Source organism: Barbus barbus (genome assembly GCF_936440315.1).
Source record: "Barbus barbus genome assembly, chromosome: 39".
In the NCBI taxonomy this organism is placed as follows: domain Eukaryota; kingdom Metazoa; phylum Chordata; class Actinopteri; order Cypriniformes; family Cyprinidae; genus Barbus; species Barbus barbus.
In genome coordinates this window covers 25,318,879-25,342,879 of record NC_136717.1, presented here as the reverse complement: position 1 = coordinate 25,342,879, position 24,001 = coordinate 25,318,879, and the positions used below count along the sequence as shown (strand labels likewise).

Sequence of the window (24,001 nt, the reverse complement as noted above, 5' to 3'; positions counted from 1 at the left end):
CCTTCCAGAGTGCTATACTGATTTCCTTAAAGAGCATTTCGATGTGAAGACCTACACAGCTCAAGCCATTCATCATGCTGTCATCGCAGAGCAGCTGGCAGAGCTGGCAGAGGGCATCAGTCAGCTGGACAAAGAGCTGCACTGCCAGGTGAGGCACAGCAGCTGTCAGTGCAGATCTATTAATTATCTCTTAATATCCTTAATGCTTTATATGTCGTCTCTAAGCACTGGAAACTACATGACTATTAACAAAAATACCAAATGTAACACACATTTTTTTTTATTATTGTTTTTGGTCACAGGTAGTGGCCAGGCATGAGGATCTGCTAGCTCAGGCAACAGGGATCGAATCTCTTGAAGGTAATATTTAATTATCTGCTGTACAATTTGAGATCACAATCCTCATTTGCACCAGGTTTTTTATGTGATCTTATAATATTTCAAAACCATTTGTATCTGCATGATGGCTCATTTGAAGTTGTTGGAAATGTATAGTTCACAAACATGAGTTAATTTGCAAAAAAGGATAACTCCGTTTTTAACCATTTTCAAAAGTCAAGTTTTTCATTGTGCATTCCAATTAAACAGCAGTTGGGTTATTTTCGTTAGGTAAAAAAAAAAATACAACTAACTAACACAATAAAAATGTTTTTTTGCAAATAAACTCTTCATATAAAAATGACATTTGAAGTATTCTGAGATGACATGCGTATATATATTTCCTCCTAGTACGTTTACAAATAGTTTTCCTCAATTTTCAGGAGAATAATCTATGACTTGCCTATAGCGGTCTCAGCATTATAATCTAGGATACTGAAAAATAATTAACATTAAATCACTCTGATAAATTTGAGTGACTTCAGATGATGCCAACTTTAAATCAACATGCAAAACTGTCAAATTTTCTTTATATTGCAATCATTATGATCACAACATGTAATCAAAGCTTTAATGCATTTGTTGTTTTTGCTGATTTGTAAGCATGGACATTACTTTGACAGATAACAGATTGTAATTAATGTAGAGAAATACATTTTCTGTGAAGCTGCTTTGGAACTATGGCCCGGTTTCACAGACAGGGTTTAGCCTAAGCCAGGATTAGTCCATAGTTCAATTAGGACATTTAAGTCATTTTTATAAACATGCTTAGAAAAAAACCCATTACTGGGTGCATCTTGAGACAAAACAAAGGCACTGATAGATTTTAAGGTCAGTCAGTGCAAGATTCTTTCACTCCGAATTAGATTTTAGTCTAGGACTAGGCTTAAGCCTTATCTGTGAAACCAGGGGTATATGTATTGTGAAAAGCGCTATACAAATAAATGTGAATTGAATGTACGTGCAGTTTCCGCAGCTGTCCACCAGGGAGATCCCTTGTCACATCTCAAATTCTTGCGCAGTGCATGTAGTGCAGCTCTTTCTGAGCATGGAAATTATGGCTGTTTTTGCTTCTAGGTGTCTTACAAATGATGCAGACCAGAATTGCAGCTCTCCAGAGTGCTGTGGACAGGTAAATGACTTCATTGAAGGCGATGAAATGGTCCATGTTTTTAAAAAAGTGGTGGTCACATGCACGATTAATAGATTTCAGAAAATGTGCTATAAATTGAAAATTGCAAGCATCAATTAGTCAGATGCTTTGCAGTAATTTATTTATGCATTTCTGATTTCTCTTTCTTAGGATAAGGACCAAAATTGTTGACCCTTACAATAAGATTGTGGCACGGACAGCCCAGCTCGCCCGCTTACAGGTTATTTTATTACTTCTGTCATCTCATATCTGTCTATCCCTGGATATTCCAACAGAGACATTCTGCAGAACTATTATTTCTTCATGGTCCTGCTTTATAAACACGTTGCGCCTTCGCTCAGAGGCTTGATTTCCATGTTTATTGGCTCGACATCGGAGATAGAGACAACCCTGCCTTCACAATTGTTTGCAGTCAAGACAGATTTTGTAATACACCCAGCATGTGGAAAAAAATTCTAGCGGAATAGATGTTTTTGAATATTGATTTGAGATGATCACATCCAAAAAATGAATAAATAAAATACAAAATATAGATTTTCGAAATATTTTAACACATCTAAAAAGAATAAATAAATGAATAAAAAATTGATCTCAATTTTAGCATATCTAAAAAATAAATCTATTAAATGATTAAATGAACATATATCTCTTAAATGATTTGTAATTATTTATTCAATCTGATGTCACTCTAAATCCATATACTTTTGTTTCCTTAGAGAAACATAAAACTAGTATCTTTGTGCAGATTAACAGTCTTTTTTTTCAGTGACCGCTCATAGTGACCTTCAGAATTAAATTCTGTCAAGTTCCACAAGCAAAACAACAAATAAAAAAGTCCATAGTGCCTGTGTGCCATAGTCCATATCTTCTGAAGCTTGCATGGTCTACTTGTACTGTACGTTTTGTTCTCTGTGTATCTTGACAGATGTGGTCACTATGTATTGTCGTAGTAAAAAAAAAAGAGTTCAAAACATCTATTTTGGCTGAAGGAAAGTCATTTGTGCACCTGCTGGTATCTTTGTGTTGCAAGGCAAGAAAATGCACCCTTGCACCAAGCTTTTATCATGTTCGCTTTCATGATGTCATCATGAGTGAAGCTTCAAGTCTGCAGAAGAAAAAAAAAAAAGTCAATTTGGGCTTGGAAAAGAAGGGTCTCTTTCACACTCTATCAGTCACACGCATGAATACCCACAGCTGTCCCACTCCACACATCTTGTGGATTTACAGGGTCTTCAGTCCTGGATTTTTAGTTGCTTTGGGGAATTGTTATTAAATATGAATGAAATACAGCTGTGGAAAGGTTTCTGTGGTTATGAAATGCTCCTTTACTCTCAAAACCCCTTTCTGCTCCTTTTCTTGTGCAGCTTTATTGAAGTGTAGAAACACATTTGCATTTTTGTGTTTGCTAATCAGCATAGCACCATGATGATCCATCAGTGGTCTGATCATGGTTTTGCATGCAGCTATATAAAGGAAATACATTTGTAAAGGAGAGCAGGGCATGTTGTCATAGTATTTCTGTGGATAGCCTTTTATTCTTTAAAATATTGGCAAATACACAACAAAACCAAAAAAAATCATGAATGCAGGAATTGCACCAGTGTTATTGTACAGGGGGGGGGGGGGGGGGGGGATTATAGTTTGTTGAGCATGGGGCATGTTGGTTTTGTGTCTGGGTCTCTCCTGTCCTTGCCTTTAGCAACACATTTTTATCATTTATTTTTATTCCTCGTAAGAATAAGACCAGAGCTGACGATGGGGACAGAGCTGTTTTTTTTCTTTCCTGTTATCCTTTTGTAATTTTTCTGTCACAATATCTGACGCACTGTCACCCCAGGACGAAACAATCAGTTTCAGACACACACAAAATCAGATGCACGTACCTTTGGGACAGTTCAGCGGCACCTATTCACTGAAAACCAAAAAAGAGTGACCTTCACGAGTCCTTCATCCACCTGCTGTCTGCCCACAGGCTTGATCATCGCCACACTATACTGAATGTGTGGCTCAGTTGCATGATTTTAGCACAAATGCATTGCTTTATGTTGGCTGTTAGGGTGTGAACTAAATGTTTATTAATGCCTGTTTGTAGTATTTCTATGTGTGTGAAATGCATTAAATGATACACATCATTTAGGATGATGCACATCCTTTTCCTTAATTAAATTAATCTAAAATTGATTAAAGCACCTCTTAAAAATTAATTCTGAGTCTATTAACAAAGATTTATGCAAGGGGGAAAAAAAGCTATTATCCTAGTTAAAGACCCCCAATTAGACTCTAGATGTAGGTTAGGTCCCTCCTTCAATTTAGGTCTAGGTTTCATCCATTTTAAGTCTGCCAGACAAAAATGATAAGTTTGATTAGTAATACCACACTTTTCCTTAAAGGGATAGTGCACCTAAAAATGAATTGTAATCATTTACTCACCTCAAGTTGTTCCAAACCTGTATGAGTTTCTTCCTTCTATTGAATACAAAAGAATAGATTTTGAAGAATGTTGGTAACCAAACAGTTGCTGTTAGCCTTTGACTTCTATATGGAAGTCAATGGTTACCAAATGATCTTAATTTTTGGGTGAACTATCCCTTTAACAAGCCACACTATTTATCATTCTTGTCTGTAGCACAAAATGTGTGTTACAAGGGATATTAATACCGTGATTTTACACTAGTAGCATGAAATGAGTCACTAATACCAGATTTTAGTCTATATCATGCACTGAAAAAAATACTACATTTTTTTTAAGGTAAGCGTTTAATTTATTTTAGCTACATTAATTTAAAAAGATATATGCTGAAAGTCAGTGAACTAAATTTGTTTATTTAAATGTACTGTAGCTAAAATAAATTGATTGCAACCACTTACCTTAAATTTAGTAAATTCAATTAATCTTTTTTTTTTTTTTTAGTGTGGAAACTATGGTTGGCATGGTAAATTTTTTAGATGGAGGATTTCACTTTATCATAATGTAGACATCATTGTCATTAGCTTATCATTGATATTTGCTTGTGCTGGCTATCATAGACCCACAAGTCATTGGCCTGGTTTCACAGGCCATAGTTCAGTTAGGACATTTAAGTAATTTTTATTAACATGCCTTAGAAAAAACATTACTGGCGCTGATATATTGTAAGATCAGTTAGAGCACGTTTCTTTCCGTTGAAACGACTCAGAATTACATTTTAGTTGCGGACTAGACTTAAGCCATGTCTGTGAAACTGGGGGTTTATGTTATTTGATGAACGCAGGAATGAGATGTCTTATATTATTCTGTCTGACAGGTGGCGTGTGACCTGTTGAGAAGGATTATTCGCATCCTGTACCTGAGCAAACGACTGCAGGGGCAACTGCAGGGGGGCAGCAGAGAGATCACTAAAGCTGCCCAGAGCCTCAACGAGCTGGGTGAGTGACCGATCACGAAGAGCCTCTACTTTACTCATCTCTCGTGTCCTTCAAAACGGTTATTCATAATGGAGCACTCTGCACGAGTGGCAGCACTTTACCTCTGTTGTCTTTACTGGGTTGTATCACGTCTATGGTGGCTAATCAGAAAGCAAGTTGGTGTAAATGTCATTGCACACTGAGTGCGAAATTTTCGTCCGTCATAAAAAAATTCGGATAAATTTTCTGCGTTTTCGCATTCGTAGCATGCATTTTGATAGGAAAGGATGATGAATACGAAAAATCGCAAGCGAAAATTTCAGATTCAGTGTGCAATGACCTTAACGCTTTTTTTTTTTTTACTTTTTTTTTTTTTTTTGCAGCAATGCCATAAAAGAACCATTTTGAGCTCTCCAAAGAACCTTTCAATGAATGTTCTTAAAAAAAAAAAATACATACATTTTTCCAATTGTTCTAAAGAAAATTAATAATCTAAAGAACCGTTTTCCACTATAAAGAACATTTTGTGGAATGGAGGCGTTCCATGGAAGTTAAAGGTTCTTCATGAAACCATAAAGTGTACCTATTTTTCTAACATCATGGCAGTTTTTCATATAGGATTTGGTTGTATGGGCATTTGGCAATGTTGAATTTTGTGTTCCTGTTTTTAGGCCACTAATGGCAATTATTCAAAGCTATAGCAACTTCCACTTTTGTGTAAATGCCATTAGTTCAATCTTGTACGGTTTCCAGGTCAGCCCTGTTCTTGTGGCCTAAATGTTTTACTGAGCTTGTAACGCAGGTGTGAGGACCGTCTGAAATTGTCTGACCTGCTTAGGAGATATTTTAGGTTATGCGTCGTCGAAACCCCCTTGATTAACGCAATGACCCGAATTGCGTTTACAAGTGACTTTAGTTCCAATAGTGACCTGAGTGCATTGTAATAATCTCACAGAGCTTAAAGTAGACATGGAATCACAGTTGACCCCATTTACTTTCTTAATGCACGCTCCAGGTCGTATTGGTGACGTCAGCCCTCAACCCCTCTCGTGTTATATAGAGAGCACCTTTCATGATCCAATCAATTTCTGTTGCATCAAATTAAAGCCTGTCCCACAGATTTTGACAATCCTGTTTCACTATAAAAGCCACATTTCAAAAGTAAAATGAGAACATAGAACATTGGCATATTATTGTCTGGAACTCATGTGGTTGTGGAGACGATCTGAAATGAGAGAATTTGTTTTCGGTCATGGGTTTAATGGCTGTAATATCAGATTCATATTGACTCATACTCTGTTGACCTTTTGTTTGTACATTTGCCTAGATGTCATACAGACCGATAAATAGTGCAATGCAAATTCAGTGTGCTCTTATTCCAAGTTGTGATACAGTAAACACATGCTTCATTATTGAGTCCCAGGCCCTGTGGGATAAATTCCAGGGAAGATCAGCAAGGTGATTTTTCTCGGTTTCTATTTGCATATTGTTTTCAAATGAAGCTAAATCAATGCAGGCGGACAGTAGTTTCCGATTGTGCATACGGAGGGCATGCTGATTTTTGCATTTACCACATGCATAAGCTCTGTTTGTGAGTTGCTTCCTGTTAGAGCTCCAAATCAGTCGGTTATGAAATTCCTTAAAAGGCAACAGTCTAGCTCTTGGAACTGAGCTGTAGACTTATTCTCTTTGTGACACAATATGATTCAGTAACATGTTTTCCATCCATTGAATTATTTATCATGTCAAAGTGAGGGTCATATTTGGGTTCGTCTCACCCAGCTAATGGATTACAGAGACATCTTTGCATTAGCGTCACCATCCAAGAAGAGACAATTAGACTGCTCTAACAGCACCCGTCTTTTTTTTTTCTTTTTTTTACTGGATGCTCAGCTTTTATGCCTTCCCTCCACCCCCTCAAGGTATAACATGACCAGCCAGGGTCTGAGATGATATCATTATCTGTATGTGCGCCTCTCTGGCATCCAACGTAGAAAGCTGTCTAACAAATCTCCCATTAGGCAACTTGTTTAAGAACACGCTGCCTTACAAGGAAAGCTTTTTGTCTGTTTTGACTGTGTTTTACGGTACATGCTAGATCACAAATACAGCAGGTTGCAGCCCTGAAACCGTAGAAGCAATTAAACTGCTTTCTTTGTTTCGAAGTCAGTCTCTGTCTAGTGCACGCTGTCCTCAGACGCTGTTTCAAGAAACCTGACGAGGTGCAGTTGGACAGTGACTGGGTCGAGCTTGAGAATTTATAGAAATGCTGATAACATCATGTTATTGGATTGTAAACAAGGCAATCAGTAAATGATAATGGACCCTTGAAGGTTTAATTGGCAAATCGCTTTCCTGTTTACCATAACTGTGTGAGACGTTAACTGAGACCTCATTGTGTTCCAGCGTAGTGTTGAATGGATAGGCAGCATATATCATTTTTTACCAAAGTGGCCTGTATGGCATAAATTCAAAACACTCCATTCATCTTTGTCATTAGCTTTGCAGCCCATTTGTTATTTTCTTGGTTTATCTCACTGCGTACACAAAACATATGCCTGAAATAGCTCTGAATTATGGCGGTCCTAACACAATAATGACAGCTCACCATCTTGCTAAGATGATTTATGAATCCCTTCCCAGTGATGTAAGGTATGGATGGATGGCCAGATGGATTGAACAGTTGAGGGAGAACTCTAAATGGCTTGAAGGGAAGATTGACTAGGGCAGTGGAAGGAGGTGAATGTGTTTTGATTGGTGGAGGACATGTGTGTGACTGCTGTCAGCCGTGATGAGATGATTGGAGTGGGATAACATGGGCAAACTGAAGGAATGAGGCTGTTATTGGGGAGAGGAAATCAAAGTCAGATAAATGTCAAGAGCTGAGAATTGACAGGAAGAAAGGTGATTTGGGAAACAGTCATATATCAAAAACCTGGTTTAGCCTAAGCCAGGATTAGGCCATAGTTCAATTAGGACATTTAAGTAATTTTTATAAACGTGCTTTAAAAAAAACATTACTGGTGTGCATCTTGAGACAAAACAAAGGCACTGATATATTTTAAGATCAATCAGTGCAAGTTTCTTTCATTTGAATCAGCTCAGACTTACATTTTAGTCTAGGTCTAGGCTTAAGCCTTGTCTGTGAAACCGGGGGTATATGTGAGTTAATGTACTTAAAAGTCGTACATTGTTACCTTATATATTGAAATAATATTGTGTGTTTTGTATTTATACAGTACTGTATATACATAACAGCATTTGCTATTACTGATCACCCATTTAAAACTCCCATAGTACCTTGGCTAAATTTGTCTATTGACAAAGCGAATGGCTTTCAGTGGACAGATACCGAAGATTCAGTGCAAGGGATTTAATTCTGTTTGTTTTCTACATCACTTGAACTGCATCTGCCTGTCAGATGGAGATGGAATGTCAATCACAGGACTTTGGACTCAGTGACTCACTCCTCTGGGAATATATGAGTGACATATGGATGTCGCGATCAGTGTAGCAAGGTAAGAGGAATAGATTGAGTAAATGAAAACAGACAATGGAAAGGTAAGGATGCTCCAATTAACTAGATTTTCAAAGACGAAGAGGTGATGTGGTTTGTGGTGTGGTTGTGGATATGGGGACTGGCAGAGAGAACATTTGACTCTTGGGTGCCGCTCAAATAAGATTTTATCCTCCTTTTTTTTTTCTAGGTGCATTAAGTTTTTGGTTGGTGTTGTGTAAAACAAACAAAAAAAGCTAACCAAGTTACCGGGGTCTAAATCAAGATGCATGTAATATTAACAATACCAGTTAGTTCAGCATTCTTAACCTCTTTTTATCGGCATTAGCAATGAAACAGTACTTTGCATTAGAGCTAACGTGACTTTGGATGCTTTCAGGCCCTGAACGCGACTTGTAAGCAGAGCCGTCCAAGTTTTGCCAGCCCTTTTTACTGGCAGAAGGCCCATTGCTCGCTTGCAAATATTATGTTTTTCCCCACATACCTCTCAGAAATGTCTATACAGCTTGTTTACAGCAAAACAAGAAAGCCTCTATTCATGGCCAACCTTAAACCTTCGGTCAAGTCATCACAGGGTAACAGCTCCACAGGCCTCTGTATGATCTGTTGCATATAGCCTAAAGGACTCTTAGAATCTGCCATGTGAGTTTTAGGAGTTGTCTGGGAGTACATCTAAGCTGCCCTTGATGTTAAAGCATAGAGCCACAGGATAGCGGGGACTCGAGTACAGCATTGACAGATTTTTCAAATTATGCAGCTTTTATTACAGTAAGTCACTGTTTTGAGAGACCTGTACTCCATAAAAGACATGCATCAATCATGCACTTCAGCTCCCACTTTCTCTTGTTCGGCTCACTGTGTGATCTCTAAATATGAATCAGCCCTGGCTCTGACCCTTTATCTATAGATAAACTCAAGAACGTATAATTGTAGAACAGTTACTTGATGATATAAGCTGAAAATTAGTAATGTTTAGTTCCTAACACTGCAGTAATCATAAGCAAACTGTCAGATGGGTTTTCAATCAAGTTTAAAGCCTACCCAACTGAGATGCGCTTTGGGTAACTGCCAGTCCCTGTGTATATAATTTTTGCATTTTAAACCAGCATGAACTGAAAGAATTAATGTGTGAAAATCTTTTAGTGCTTGAAAAAGCTGTTTTATTTGATGAAGTATATTCAATTAGCATTTAGGGGCTCTACAGTGTCATATGTAACACCCTTGAGATATTCACACCTCTATTTACTAACCTTAGATACCCCCTTGAGAACATTATCTGGTTGTATGACAACACAAATTATATTAGTCTCAGCACTGTTAATGATTTGATTGTAATAGCATTTTATTAATGCAAGCAATCATCCAACACCATTTGCATCCATTCCTGAAACTGAACATGTCAACTCAGTCAGGAATTAACCTGCCCCTCATGACTATGTATTTTACTTAATTTTCATTGTTTAATGACATGACTTTGCCTCTCATACTGAACAGTGTGTGACCTTTCATTGCTGCAATGCAAAGGTGATTATTTTTGTAGGCTGCCAAAAGATACAGTTATCACCCTCTAATCCAGTCTAACCCATAATCAAACGCCATCAGCTCAATAGGTCTCATAAAGTCAAGTATTTGGAATCAACACCTTTTCATTGACACCCCCATCCACTTCATATTCCAGCAGCTTTATTGGACGATATTCTGTGAGCCACGTCCCTCATCCCTATAAAAAGATCAGATTTTTATGCCAACTGGCCATGCAAGTGATTTTGAAAAGAAGCAGACCTTGCTTTGTAAGTGCACCCTGTGACTTGTTGACCTGAATAATATAGCCATCTTGTTCCTTTTAATGCAGGGAGGAGGGCAGGTAATATCCACTTAATGAAACTCATAGAGTGAATTCTTAACAGTGCTTATCTTATATTTTGCAACAGTAAAAGTTGAGGTGGCTGAAGCCAAAAGATAACAAAGACGTAGAACATCTACAGAGTGAAAAAAAACTACTCGAGAAATACGACCCAGTGTTATCACAGTTGTGCAGGGTTCATCTTGATAGCAAAAATAAATCTTCTGCTGTTTTTGGGAGTATTTAATGCAAATGAACAAACCCAGGAGCATCAATTTCAACATCTTTACATTTGTGGTTTCTACTTTACTTGGGTATGTATGTACAATCTCTAGGACCACTTCAATAAAACACATGCAGTATTTACACTTTACCATCTATGACATCTACAATAGTCACCATTACAATAAATAGTAATAAATTATTCCTCTTGAGATACTGTACAATTAATACACTTAAATTCATTACTGCTTTGGATTAGTGGTTTCCCTTTTTAATGATTCTGTACCTGATGCGGATGTTTGCCTTAAATTGGCCCAGTAGCTCATTCCACATCCTCTGATGAGAGGCATTTTTGCCTGACCTCTGTCTCCTCAAAAGTCACCTTTTTGTTCCTTTTTGGGTCAATCCATGAGTTGTGGATGACCACATTATTGGGCATAGGGTCAGCCTCTACAACTGACACAACACGCTTCTTCATTTTACTCTTTAAAACCTTCTGAAACTTCTGCCGAGTGAAGGCATAGAGCAGCGGGTGAAAAATGGTGGTTCCATAAGCCATGACCAGGAAGCCCAGTCTGAGACGCACAGTGAAGTTGCTCGGCCCTGTACTCAGGATAACCGTGTTGAGCACGGTGATGGGTGTCCAGCAAAGCAGGAAGGTGGAGATGATAAGAAGCGACATGCGGAAAACCCTCTTTTGTCGTTCACGGCGTTCCCTGTGCCGTTTGACCGCCCTGCGGAGGGCTATGATCACAGACACAGAGGTACGCATGGCCAGAGGCGGATTCCTGCCCGCACTGCTCTGTGAGGCATCGGTGGACTCTGGCTGAGTGGAAGTCATGGAGATGGTCTTTTTCTTTCTCGGTTTCTTCTTGGGCGCCGAATGGAAACGTGTGCCAATGCGGATGTTGAGCGCCTGCAGAATCTTGTAGTAAGTAACCAACATGACCACAGCAGTGAAGAAGAAGATTGGGATCTGTGCCAACAGGTGATAGTAGAGGCCCAATTCAGTGTAATATTGGTTTGACGGGTCCTCCCCCTCTGTCTGATTCTTTTCGTTACCTGCCTGGCTAAAGAAACCCTCTTCTATGAAGGGTACCAGAAAGCTTAGGAACGATAAAGCCCAAATGCACCCTAATAAGGCCACTGCTCGTCCCATTGTTAGAACTCGATTTGCAGGCCGAACTGAGATGTCATAGCGGTCTAGTGTGATGGCCAGGACATTGGCAGCAGTAGCTATGCTAGCAAAAGACACACAAGCCTCGTGGAAGCAGCAAATGAGCGCACTGTTGCCTTCCAGTGGCAAAAGCACCACCACAATCGTAAGTGGGATGCAGCCCACACACACCAGGACGTCCAGCACATGAAGGTTCATGGTTACGATGTTGCTGACAGAGCTCACCAGGTTTGACTTCATACAATAGAGAGCCAGCACAGTCAGGTTGCTACTGAGACCCAGCACGATCTCCAACATCAGGAAACCTGTTAGAGACACCTGGAAGCTGACAGGGTAAGGAGTGTCCAAGTCCATTTCGAAGTCAAGAGGTTCAACGTTATCGAGGACAGTGACGTTGCTCATGATGGTCTGGAATCCCAGTACAGGAGGGGTATGCATTCTCCTGCACACGCAAAGACAGAAGATGGTTGTTTAAACACAACATGTATTTCCATTGACATGCTACTGAGTGTATGATAATGCCAGAACTGTTTAGCTTCTGAAATATGACTTGAAGTTAATTTAGTCAAATTCTAGCTGGCAACTAACAAGAATGTGAATGGAAAGGACCACAGTTATGAACGTAAAAAGGATGAAACATTAATCTGCTTTGCACATGCAGATAAACGAAACTCACCCCTCCCTTGTGTTCACTGTCCTCGTTAGGAGCTTGTGTAGCAAATGCATCCAAAGCGTTGATGTGTTGGCAGGTTGTCATAGACGCCAACCATACTCCAACGCCTCTATCTCAGCAGTGTCCTTTGCTCCTTCAGTGCCATTCTGTTATGTACTTGCTTCGTTCTGTGCTTTTTTTAGTTTTTTTAAATGAGCTAATATTTACCAAATGCATCAGCTAAGGCTGTCCTCAACCCCAGCATGGCACAGACTGGACAAGCGAGGACACCCCAGTTTCCACAAACACCTCTCTGTAGGGTTGATTAAACACCATCTAAACAGCTCATACCTCTTTCCCTTGCATCCTCCGATTTCTGTGGGAGGATGTGGGAGATGGAAACACTCTGCTCTTCCTTTTCAGAGCATGGGAAGGGTTTGTGCATTGTAATATCCACGTGGTACTGACATGAAAGCTGTGTTGTATTCAGGCTTGTTTTTAGCCTTTTGTCCTTTGTGTTGGCCGAACAGATCTTGCAGAAATGATCAGGGACAGCACCATGTCCCATCCTTGCAAAAGTCCTCTCTTTTCATTGTTTATTCCAAGACTTTGCGAACCACAAGAAGAAGTTTATCTCCCTCAGTGTGACAGGTCAGGACCGGCATTCCCTCCTCACTATATAACAAAAGTTGCACCGACTCCTACAGAGTCCACGGCCCCTTGTATTCCGCCTGAGTTAATCACACTCCCACCTGCTGTGCCACAATATAGCTCCAGGAGACCAGGCCGGTAGACAGCAGTACACCGTAATCACAACAAGGTCACCGGTTTCCAGAGGGAAGGAGGTAGTCTGGCCGGTGCACTGCGTGGCATATATTTACCCTCTTTTTTTCACAGTGTTCATGTAGGACACCGGAACAGGGGCTCCATCTTCTGTGGTTTCACACTCTGGCTGCTGGTAGGTGCAAAAACGTGAGAGTTAGAATTACTTTTTGTCTTTCCACCCAAGTCATAAATGATCTTGAAAATCTCTTAAGGTTAGTTTTGTCATCTTAGCATTGATATAAGTAATTTTACGCTAACTTAATTTTGTCATAAAACATTTGTCCATAATCAATGGTTTCTGGTTGTTCCAAGACCTTGTAATGATTGTGCACCTTTCCAATTGCCTTTTTAAGATTAACCCCAGTCAAAGCCAACTTGTTGTCTTTGAAGGTGTCTCTGGTGTAATTTGTTAGTTGAGAAGCCTTAAGTCCAACTCATTAAACTCATTTTCCTTTGGAATAATGGACTCCCACAGCGACTGTGAGTGGTTGTTTGCAGAGCAGGTTTGCAGTACTCCCACACCATGCTTACATGGGCAATATTCCATATATGTGAAGCAGAATACTTATACATCTCTAAGCATCTCCCTCACTCTTCCTCTATTTTTCTGAGCTGGAAGGCAACTTTCAGCACTAGCCAGAGACCGTAATAGCGACAAGAGCGCTCACATCATCTTCCCCTTAAGAGGATAATGGGTTGGATGGGTTTCGATTACTCAGTTTTGCTCTTTCCACATACATTAATTGAGTTAAATGTGTCAATTACTGTGTTTACCACTGGAGCATTCACATCAAAATACAGCATGCATCTATTTTTTTTTCGCAATACAAGCATCTAAGCAAGACAGTGCAGTTTTTCTTCAAAACAGTTGTTAAATCAATTCATATTCCTGTCCAAGGCATAGAATCTAACTGCTCTGAATTTAAAGCATACTGTCACGTAAATTTATTCATTCTTGGTAGCAACCCTGCACAGTATTTTAAAAAGTAAAAGTTGTCAGCTTCGTACAGATCTTTAAAGTTATGCCTTGTATGGAATAGCATTCATTCCCTTTAGCAGATGTGAGAGTACAGAAAGTTGAAGCTTTTTACCTCTCGTTGCTGCCATAAGAATGAGTGACCTGGTAGCCCATATATTCCCCAGTTTGAGTAGAGCCATGCCAGGACCAGTAATAAAGGGCATGCTTATCTGACGGGATGAGTCTGGCTGTCTTCCTCCATCTGCCTTGCTGTGAGCGTTCTCTTGCCTGTCAAGGAGGGGGGGGGCAGGGAAGTCAGATGTTGTAGGATGTTGTGCCATGCATCTCGCTTAGAGATCTGCTCCTCTCCTTCTCCCTTGTTCCTTCCCTCTCAGTCTTTCTCTCTCTCACCATCCCTACGCTCAACACTTTCAAAATGCCCTACCTACTCATCTCTCTCCTCCTCCTCTTTTTGCTCTCGCTCTCTCTCTCTCTTCCCTCCCACCTCCCTCATCACTCTCGCTTTCCCTCCCCCTTCCTCCCTGTCTCTGCTGTGGTTTATAACACTGTTCTGGTTCCCGATTGGTCTCCAGTAATAGTTGTAACCCTTTCTTCCCCTGTTGCTCAAATAGGGCTTTTACCAACAGGTCAATTTTACTCTTTGTTGACATTATCACAAAACACACTACTTCTCTGTTCTGCTTTCTTGCAAACTTTTTATTTAAATTCTTAAATTGTCCATGCATCGTCAGTTTAGGAGTGAGTAAATAAAATCCATGTAATAGCCTTGAGCAGCATGTGGGTGAGTTTACTTGCAAGGCATGGGCTCCATCTGAGTCTTCACAATGCAAACATGACAAACCTTGCGTAAAGCGTGATTTAGGTTCTGCCTTTTTTGCCGCACTTGTGTGGGCGTGTTGGTGCACACTGCTGTGGAGAGGAGGAATGGGCTAATTATGGAACATCACTTTTCTCACCAAATTCAAAACTCTATTGTTGTAGATGACACAAATATCACAAAAAGGCTTCAAATTACCAAGCTGAACATACTTGTAAATATTTCAAGGTGAGCATTAATATTTAAAGAGTATGTGTTCATATTTCTAATATTTTTAGACAATTCCTCAAACTAGTGGCCCAAAGCTCAATTTCCTTGGATTACAAAAGCTATTGTTTCATTCGACATAGTCAGTCAGTAATGACCACTCTCTTTATGTCGTTATCTCTCTACCGTTGTATAAACTGCCCTATTGAGTGTGTTTGTGTGATTCTAGCTTGATAATGCCACTGTGACTGATGCTCATTGAGTGGAAGCAGAACTCCAGAAGCCCTGGGTGAATTAACTTGTGCTTAGCAACTGCAGGTTCCAGGAGCGGAAGGTAAGACGCCAGGTTCCAGCCCACTGGGAGAGGCGTGAGGGATGAAGAGTCGTGGAAAATCTACGCCTCTGCTCCCTGGAGCAACCTCCAGGAAGCAAGCGTGCCCATTGGGTCTCTGGCACGGCTCTCTGGGATGTTGCCTTGCAGTTTGCCACTTCTCATCTTGTTCAGTTCACAGTTCACCTAAAAATAAAAAATTTGTCATCAGTTACACACCCTTTTCTTTCCAAACCTGTTGAATTTCTTTCTTCAGCAGAACACAGATATTTTATGAAATATATATGAAAATCTTTTTTCATTTAATAGGGTCCTAAACAGCATTTGATTCTGTTGACATGTATGCACAAATTATTATTTTTTTTTTTTCAAAATATGTGCTCATGTGTTCGACAGAAGTATATAGAATCATATAGAATTGTGATGATATTAGTGAAAATGTAAATGATGGCAGAATTTGCATTTGATTCATGGACACTGGTACGTCTGCTATTTGACAGCAGCTTTGAATGTAGGGCATCCAATCAGATTTTAGAGCCGGTGTGAGTGGTGGGTCATACTTCATTTTCTGGCTCTGCTTCAAAACCTATGTTTCTGTATCCTTTTTGGCACTACTCTCATCCAGAGTCATGTGTCAGGTAGGACAAGTTGGAGAGCTTTATCCGAATGTGATTCGCTGTCCCAAGGCAGTTCTCCCTTATCTGCTATTATATTTGAGAGATACTGTTCCTTTTTTATTGGTACATGCTGTTAACTTTAACAAGCATGTTTGAACAGAAGCTTAAGGAAAACGGCCACCTAAAACCAAAGCCAAACAGGAAATTCTGGTTGGCCTATAGTGTTGTATTTTGTTTGCTCACTACTCCCTCAGAGACTCGGAGTTGTTCATGGTCACGTTCCCAGTGTCTCCAAGGGCTGTCTTGCATGTGGACTTGGGACAGACCAAATACAGATGACAGACCCAGTGGTCAAAGTCGCCTTTGGCAGTCCACAGTCCCTAAAGACCTACAGCTGTTCCATCACGGCTCAGTGTAAGAACTGCACATCTGTTGAGCTGGGTCTAAGTGGAACTACAGTTTACCGCTGCACTACAAATAGAAAACATTTAGGCACATGACTGAACTGACTTTGGAGCAGTTTATCCTGTTAAACTTATTGGTGTTTGACATTCAATGATGCAAGCAGATGCAAGGAGTTTTTGGATGCTTTTACAGCATTAAACATATTTTCAAGCACTCTTTCAACCAATGGAATTGATACAGATGGTTATACTAAATATAGTGCAGTTTCATATTCTGAAATGTTAAGTTGCGTTTTTCAGTGCTCATTATCAGAGTTATTATGAACAATAATAGTGATGGCTAGATGATAATTTGTCTGCAGACAGCTTCAAATGCAGTGGAAGGGTCTGGTCTGTGGGAAATGGGATTGTCCTGTATTTAGCAGATTTTAGAGGCTTTAGTTGTATAAACAGTGTCAAGTCCCCTTAGCCTCTGCAGGGCCAACACGTCATTCTGTGAGGCAAGGTTAGTGTTAATGTGAGTCTAGATCCCCCACATTGTGTTTTCATGGTGGCAGATTAGCAGGGACACCCTCACTGTGAACTTCTGCTTTCTGCGTATGTTGGTTCAGCTTTGCTTAGTCACCCCATAGGGATTCTGTCCAATCCCAACAAAGCATTCCGAGTTCATCAATCTAGAGGGCTGTGTTGTTATGCGTTTTGTTGTACCGGGGGGAGGGGAGGCATGGGAAAACGCCATCTCTTATGAGAGGGGTGACCTTCAGAGAGCTCCATCACCTCCCTGATGCCTAATCTGTTCTGATTCAAGGACAGAAGCACTTGTATCTGTTACTGCTGGAGTCTCATGCTAATAAAACAAATGTTTTTTTTTTTACTATTTTTGCAATTTTAAGATCTTTCGCAAGTGCTTTTTCATTCTTCAGAGAACGCCCCACGAAATGACTTACCTTGTAAATTATAGATATTCTTCATAAATATTCTGTTACGTTTATATTTCACTTTTGTAATAAATGTAATATTGTTATGATAATATAGTGGTATAGCCATAACATTATTAAATAAAATAAAACAGGACATCTAACAATATGTAATCTCATAAAGTATAAGTACATATTCCCAGAATCTTCTCCTCTGGTCTCTTCCGAACCTCATTTACAGTGCATCATCGATTTTATTACACCATGAACAGTAGCAGCAGTGGTTTACCACCTTGGTGACACGTGAACTGGGTATGTTATTGAGGTATAAAGATGGTAGCTTGAACACTTGTCTGAAAGCGCTGAGCTAGTTCTTCCAGTTGGTCAAATTGATGTGCGAGAACAATGCATGACCTTTAGATGTGATTTCAGTGTGCAAGTAGCGATCCTGCCAAGATGTTGCTGGAGCGATATTCACTGTCTTGTCACTTCTGACCAGCTGAATTCTTTGTGTTTCCCTCACATGCCACGTATCGTAGCAATGAAGCGTCCAGGTGAAAGGAGACATTGGGTCTGGTGAGAGAGTAAGTCATTGGACAGAGAAGTGATCCAAGGTTGCTTTCAGGCTAAGTGACTTGCCGTGACATTCTCACATGATATTAGCGTGATCTCAGAAATGCATGTAGGCTGTTCTCATGTCTGTCATGTGCCACTGTGCAGGTCACCGATTAATGAAAACCATTTTCCTCCACTGCTGCTGGGGTATGATACGTGATCCTAAGTGCTTTAATTTTCTTTGAAACAGAAACCGTCAGTTAACATTTGATGTTCTTTCAGTTAGATTATCCAGATGTTTTGGCACTGCAGATGTTTCCTGCTTTATTTTACGCTGAAAACAAAGCATAATTTGTTTGGTTTTGGGTATGTCTTGTGACTCATTGCTATGCTTGGTGTTGAGTTCTTGAATTTAAATGCTTTTGATCCTAGTATTGCGCTTTTATTTGACATTATCTTGCTCTTCCTTGTAATTTTAGAGATGACTGTCTACACCAACAGCAATTACCTTTTTTCACTTTAGTTTTAATCTCAAACAAATTGAGTGCCCTGCTTTGCAGGAATCACCTCCTCAGACAGACCCCATATTGAATTTGCGCTAATGTTTCTTATCGGTCCCTTTGTTTTTACACCATAACACAGTTAGAATCGTTTTACACTATATTGCTCGCCGCACCTTCTCTCTGTGGAGTGGCTGTTGTGCTCCATTCCAGATAAATGCAGGTAATAACTGTGATTGATGCTGAGCCTACAGTCCTCTAGTGCCTCTACAAAAAGGAAGGATATGCGAAGAGCCAACGCATGGTGATACGAGTGTCTTTTTTTATCTGCAACACCTAAACTACAGAGTCAAGAACAGTGATTGAACAAGCACCTATGCCCCTCCCCCTGGCATCCCCTCTGACCTTCATGACCCCACCATGATTAGGTTTTGGAGAGAGGAGCTGTCACTGCATTCAAAACCGATACTACTGTATGTCTTTTTGCACACTGCGGGGTATCTGCTGTTTAAAATGTGTATATTCCACCCAAAAAAAATCTTTTTTTTACTTGCCCTCTTGCCGTCCCACATGACTTTCTTTTGATTCTTAGAAAATGTCTTCAATAGGTTTGTGTGTTTATTTTCTTCTTAAAGCCATTCCAGCATCTATGGCTATATTCATGACGAGCACCGGTTAATTCATACACAAGTCTGTCTTGAACACAAGTTGGGAGAGGGACCATTTAGAATCTTCAGTTCACATAACCTGCATGTCTTTGGGCTGTGGGAAGACACCAGAGTACCGATAGGTTTGTGTGAGGGGAAAAATACTGAAGCGTCTGAAGCTCACGCTAGAAGTCAAGCCTTTACTTCACACTTTAAAACATGCTGAAACATCGATTCATGGTGGTTTAATGAACATGCTTATGACAGTTGGCCGAAAGTGATAGTTGAAGTTTAAAAGAGAGTGGATTATTCTCTAAAAATCTGAATAATGAAAGGTGTATATACCGTGGAGATCAACAACCCACAATTTCCTAAATTTCAAGGTCACTGCTTGATCCTGTTTGCAGTTATCCAAGCAGGAGTAGAAGGGCACTTTTTTAAGCATATTTCATAAATTAATTGTACTCTGAAGCACAGTGTAAAAAAACAAAACAAAAAACTTAAAGATACCTACAAGTTATTAGTATTTCCTGAGTTATATGACAAACCCTATTTGACTGGCAGAATATTGCAACTTTACAATGGCACTAATTCATGCAAGTCCCCCCAAAAAATACTGGTCGTCCACGTAAGTCAAATGCACAAGAAGACAGGATAATGCAGAGACTCTCAATGGTGAATCGGTTCAATACTGCAGATGGAATTTCTCCCTAGTTCAACTATGAATAGGGTATGGATCTGTCTCTGCATTTTTAAGAAAAGTCAGACTGAAAACGCACTCTGCAGTGACCAAGACTCTCATCAGCAAAAAGAATCAAAAGGCTCGACTCACCTTTGCTAATGAGCATGTTGTGTGGAGACAGGAGTACTGGCCCAAAGTTCACTTTAGTAATGAGAGCAAGTTTAATTTATTTAGGGCCGATGGGAAACATTATGTTCAGCGTCAAACTGGGGAAAGACTGAACCTGAATCATTGAAAGGTGGAGGACGAGGTCCTCTTATACAGCTACGTGTCAGAGTGAATGTAAATATTTATCAGAACCTCCTTCAGCAACATGCAGTACCTTCCATGAAAGCATCTCCCAATCAACCTGCAATTTTCATGCAAGACAATGCCCTTGTCACACTGCAAGACAGATAAAGCAGTTCCTTGAAGGTAAGAACACTGAAATAATGAAATGGCCGGCCCAGAGATCTAAACCCAGCTGAAAATCTCTGGAAAATCCTTGGCAACAAAGTTATGGCTAAGAAACCCACTACAGCTCCCAAACAATGGAAGAGACTGAAAGAAGAGTGGATCAAGATCACATCAGCGCAGTCTGAGAAACTAGTGATGTCTTGCAGACGCAGATGTGCTGAAGTCATTCAAAGCAGGGGCCTCTACAATTTCTACAAATTTTCGACAGCTGTAGCCCTCCATAATTTTAGTTGTAATCTTCTTTTGTTCTACAGTGGTTACTGTTCTCTAATTTTGATCGCTGGTTTCCACAAAATAAAGGTTTTTATTAAAATGCCATGGTTATTTTGTTAAACAAGTTAGTACAACAGTGGTATACCCACAGCTAATATTCCTTCAAACTGAGCGATGAAGATTAACATTATTTATTAAGTATTTATAGTTTATTCTCTAATTTTGATCTCTACTGTACACTCTAAAAAAATCTGTAAAAATAGGGCACAATATACTGTATAATTTGAAGGAATTCTTCTGTATTTATTTTTTACAGGTGTTTTACCAGCATTTTGAATTTCACACTTCATTGCATTGTGAGTTAACAGAAATGAATGGATAATGTTGTGTGTGATTAACTGCCAGTACTTTTTCTGTTATTTTACGGATTTATTTTTTACTGTGTACAACTGGAAAGGCATAGGGATGACTAATAATGGCGTAATTGTCATATTTTGGGGTGGTGTACCCCTTTAATTTAAGTGGTGTCCAGTTACTGTTATCTTAGAAATAACTAGAGTTTGTTTTGTAATTTGAACTCAATATTGCGTAAAAACATGCAAGTATGAGTAGCAGATTACAGACAGAGCAGACTGCTGTCCCTTGCATGAGGAATGCCTCATGTGCATGCTATATTTAATTAAATCTCAGCCTTTTGCAGTTTAATAATCGCAAAAGGTCCCACTGGAATTTGATGAATTTAATTGTGCTGCCCTAGTAGCATGGTATTCCAAACATAGCCTGAGTTACAGAGTCATCATGTCACGTTAAATCCCTCTTAGAGCAACATGCAACAGTTTCAGCACTTGTCATCAAAGTGCAAATGATAGAATGCTAATTGAGAGTCCCCCTTCAGTATTGTGGTTTTCTTCTAGGGCAATGTAATCATTTGCACTCTAGAAGGGTGAAGCAGGAGAGGGTGAAATGAAATTGTGCTGAAACTCAGGGATTTTTGGCAGGGATCGTTGATTATATTCTGGCTTTGGGCCTACCTGTATACGAACAAGAGCCAAAGACTCCCCCCTGCTTTCCTGTGTAGAAGCCACCTGTTTCCTATAGCTCTCGATCTCTCCAGATTTTGAACCACAAACTCAAGGTCGATTCTTAGCATCTGGGTGCTACAGCATGAAGTCATTTCCTCAGCAAGATATCTGACCTCTTCTAATGAGACAGCATTGGGTTCTTTATGATATCTTTGTTAGCAGTCGGCGAATCGAGTCACAGAGTCGTCAGCTGGTGTGTGTGCCCTCAGAAGGCGCTAATGAGTGGATCTATGTAGTGACATTGTTCTGCTTGGTGCCACTGTATCCGTATCAGTCAGCATCTGACTCATGGGCTGTCTGTTCAGTGGCCAGTTCAGTATGGCACCCTGTGTTTAGAGACGCTGTTTCTTTCCCTCTCATTTACTTGCAAGAATCTTCTACTCTTTAAGGTTCACAGTGTGGATTTTCTTGTGCTGTATGCTTCTTGCATAAAAACATGTATTTATTAGAGATGTGTACAACTACACACTGTTTTACTTGCAAGAATCTTTTTTTGTTTTACTTTCAAGAGTCTTTATAGTTCACAAAGTGGATTTTCTAATGCATATTATTATTATTATTATTGCGTAAAAAATATTTATGTATTTATTTATTACAGATATAAACAACTACATTATTAAAATGTACTTGTCTGAACAGCTACTTGACTAGTTGGTCTTAAATGGATAGTTAAACCGTGATGTTCCTAACCTGTATGGATTTCTCTTTTTTTGTGCAGCTGTATACGTGTATATATATATATATATATATATATATATATATATATATATATATATATATATATATATATATATATATATATATATATATAATATAATATTAATGTGTGTGTGTGCTTGTCCATTCAATGGGGTCCAATGTGGAGGGTAAACTACATCTTTAAGGAACTATTCCCATTTTATACTAATTCAGATTCACTGTTTTGACACTAAACTATTCAAAATTTTCTGCACAAACCTTCTGAGATGATAACAGCTACTGTTTCTGTCACAGTGGTCTCCTAAGGTACTTAGTTCACTCATGCAGCACACCTGAGAGGACAGGTGTTGTTAAATCCATGACTACCTGAATGAGCACACATTTGTGAATAACATCTGGTCTCCCGTATGGAATATTTTCAGGTGTAACTGGGACGTTCATCCTCCTCCATCTGTATCCCACACCATCCTAGGAGCTGCTGCCCTACTTGCCAATGTATTCATTCCAGGGCATGCTGCTGTCTAAATGAATGCTTTGCTCTTTTCGATGAGTTTAATCAGCCCTAAGTAGGAAACTGCCAACATGAGCATTGTTCGTGTGCTTTCTGAAGCCCCTCTCATCTCTTCCAACAGTTTTTGATGTGTTTCACACTGAAAACCTAAATCAAGCATAATTTCCACAGCCTGCTGCGAAGATGGGTCGAGTGGCTTCCAGACCCCCTGCTTAGTGCAGACAATTGCGAAGAAGACGGTTTGCATGCTAACGGCTCAAACGGGATCCTAGGGGTGTGCAAACACGCTCGTCCTCCATATGACATGTTATCTATCACATAAACATATGACTGTTTATGAAAGAAATGGTGTTGTTAATGACTTGTCCATTGAGAGAGAGAGAGAGATATGGAAGTTTTTATCAACAACAAAACTTTAAAAAAATGTTTTGTTCCATCTCTTGCAGACTACCTGTCCCAAGGTGTTGATCTGTCAGGTATTGACGTCATAGAAAATGACCTGCTGTTCATCAGTCGAGCTCGTCTGGAGGTTGAGAACCAAGCCAAACGGTTACTGGAACAAGGCATGGAAATTCAGGTAAAAATAAAACAATGTCGGGGAGAAACAAAGTACAAACTGTTGCAGAACTTGACAGCATTTTGAAAAAGCTTTCAGTGTAGTCAGCTACTTGGTAAATTGTAGCATAGCTGACTACTTAAAAAAAAAAGATTTGATTTTACTTTAAAGATACTTGTGTTACTGTAGGGGTAGATTAACTGCTTTAATTTATGAGTTTGTCACTTGTCAGGCTGCAATTTCAGAATTCTCCAACACCAAATCCAAGAACTGTTTACAAGTACAAGCATAGCTGAAAATGCCCAATTTGCATTGTGTTATGAATTGTCGTCCAACATATTTCAAAACACAACCACGAATGGAATAGAGTTTATGTGGTTAGATGTGCGTTCATTTAGTTGCTCTTAAAATTTAATTGATAAAGCCGTGTCTGACCTAAAACTTCAAATGGATGAAACCTGTGCCAGTTTTCTTTCTGTCTCTCCCCATCTCTCCCTCAGCATGGTTCTCTGTCACACGATGCAATCACACACAGCAGATGGGCCGCTCTGGCCTTTTCTCCCCTGTCTACAGACACACAGGCATCACACTGAACTGTCCAGTCACATTTCAGAAAT

At 39.6% G+C, this 24,001-nt stretch overlaps 2 protein-coding genes across 2 annotated transcripts in view; one reads left to right on the top strand and one right to left on the bottom strand.

Moving 5' to 3' along the window:
* The window catches only part of LOC306858805 (conserved oligomeric Golgi complex subunit 5-like), a 78,638-nt gene that overhangs the window by 230 nt on the left and 54,407 nt on the right, over positions 1–24,001 (top strand). Inside the window, exons 2-7 of the mRNA XM_079399547.1 lie at positions 9–148; positions 303–360; positions 1,456–1,510; positions 1,682–1,751; positions 4,816–4,936; positions 23,275–23,405. Coding sequence (XP_079255673.1) covers positions 9–148; positions 303–360; positions 1,456–1,510; positions 1,682–1,751; positions 4,816–4,936; positions 23,275–23,405 — 575 coding nt within the window. The remainder of the gene's footprint in view (positions 1–8; positions 149–302; positions 361–1,455; positions 1,511–1,681; positions 1,752–4,815; positions 4,937–23,274; positions 23,406–24,001) is intronic.
* On the bottom strand, positions 2,178–14,547 carry LOC306858810 (G-protein coupled receptor 22-like). Its single transcript, XM_079399553.1, has 4 exons — positions 14,243–14,547; positions 12,351–13,281; positions 10,784–12,116; positions 2,178–2,636 (listed from the first exon to the last, which is right to left on the bottom strand). Exons 2-3 carry the CDS (start codon positions 12,398–12,400, stop codon positions 10,820–10,822), a joined length of 1,347 nt encoding a protein of 448 aa, XP_079255679.1. The 5' UTR covers positions 12,401–13,281; positions 14,243–14,547; the 3' UTR covers positions 2,178–2,636; positions 10,784–10,819.

What these genes read in the sequence shown, in the direction of transcription:
- LOC306858810 (XM_079399553.1), bottom strand. Translation starts at nt 12,400, where the DNA reads ATGCATTTGCTACACAAGCTCCTAACGAGGACAGTGAACACAAGGGAG. An exon ending in ACAGTGAACACAAGGGAGGG is followed by an intron (nt 12,117 to 12,350) that starts GTGAGTTTCGTT and finishes TTGCGTGTGCAG; the next exon opens with GAGAATGCATACCCCTCCTG.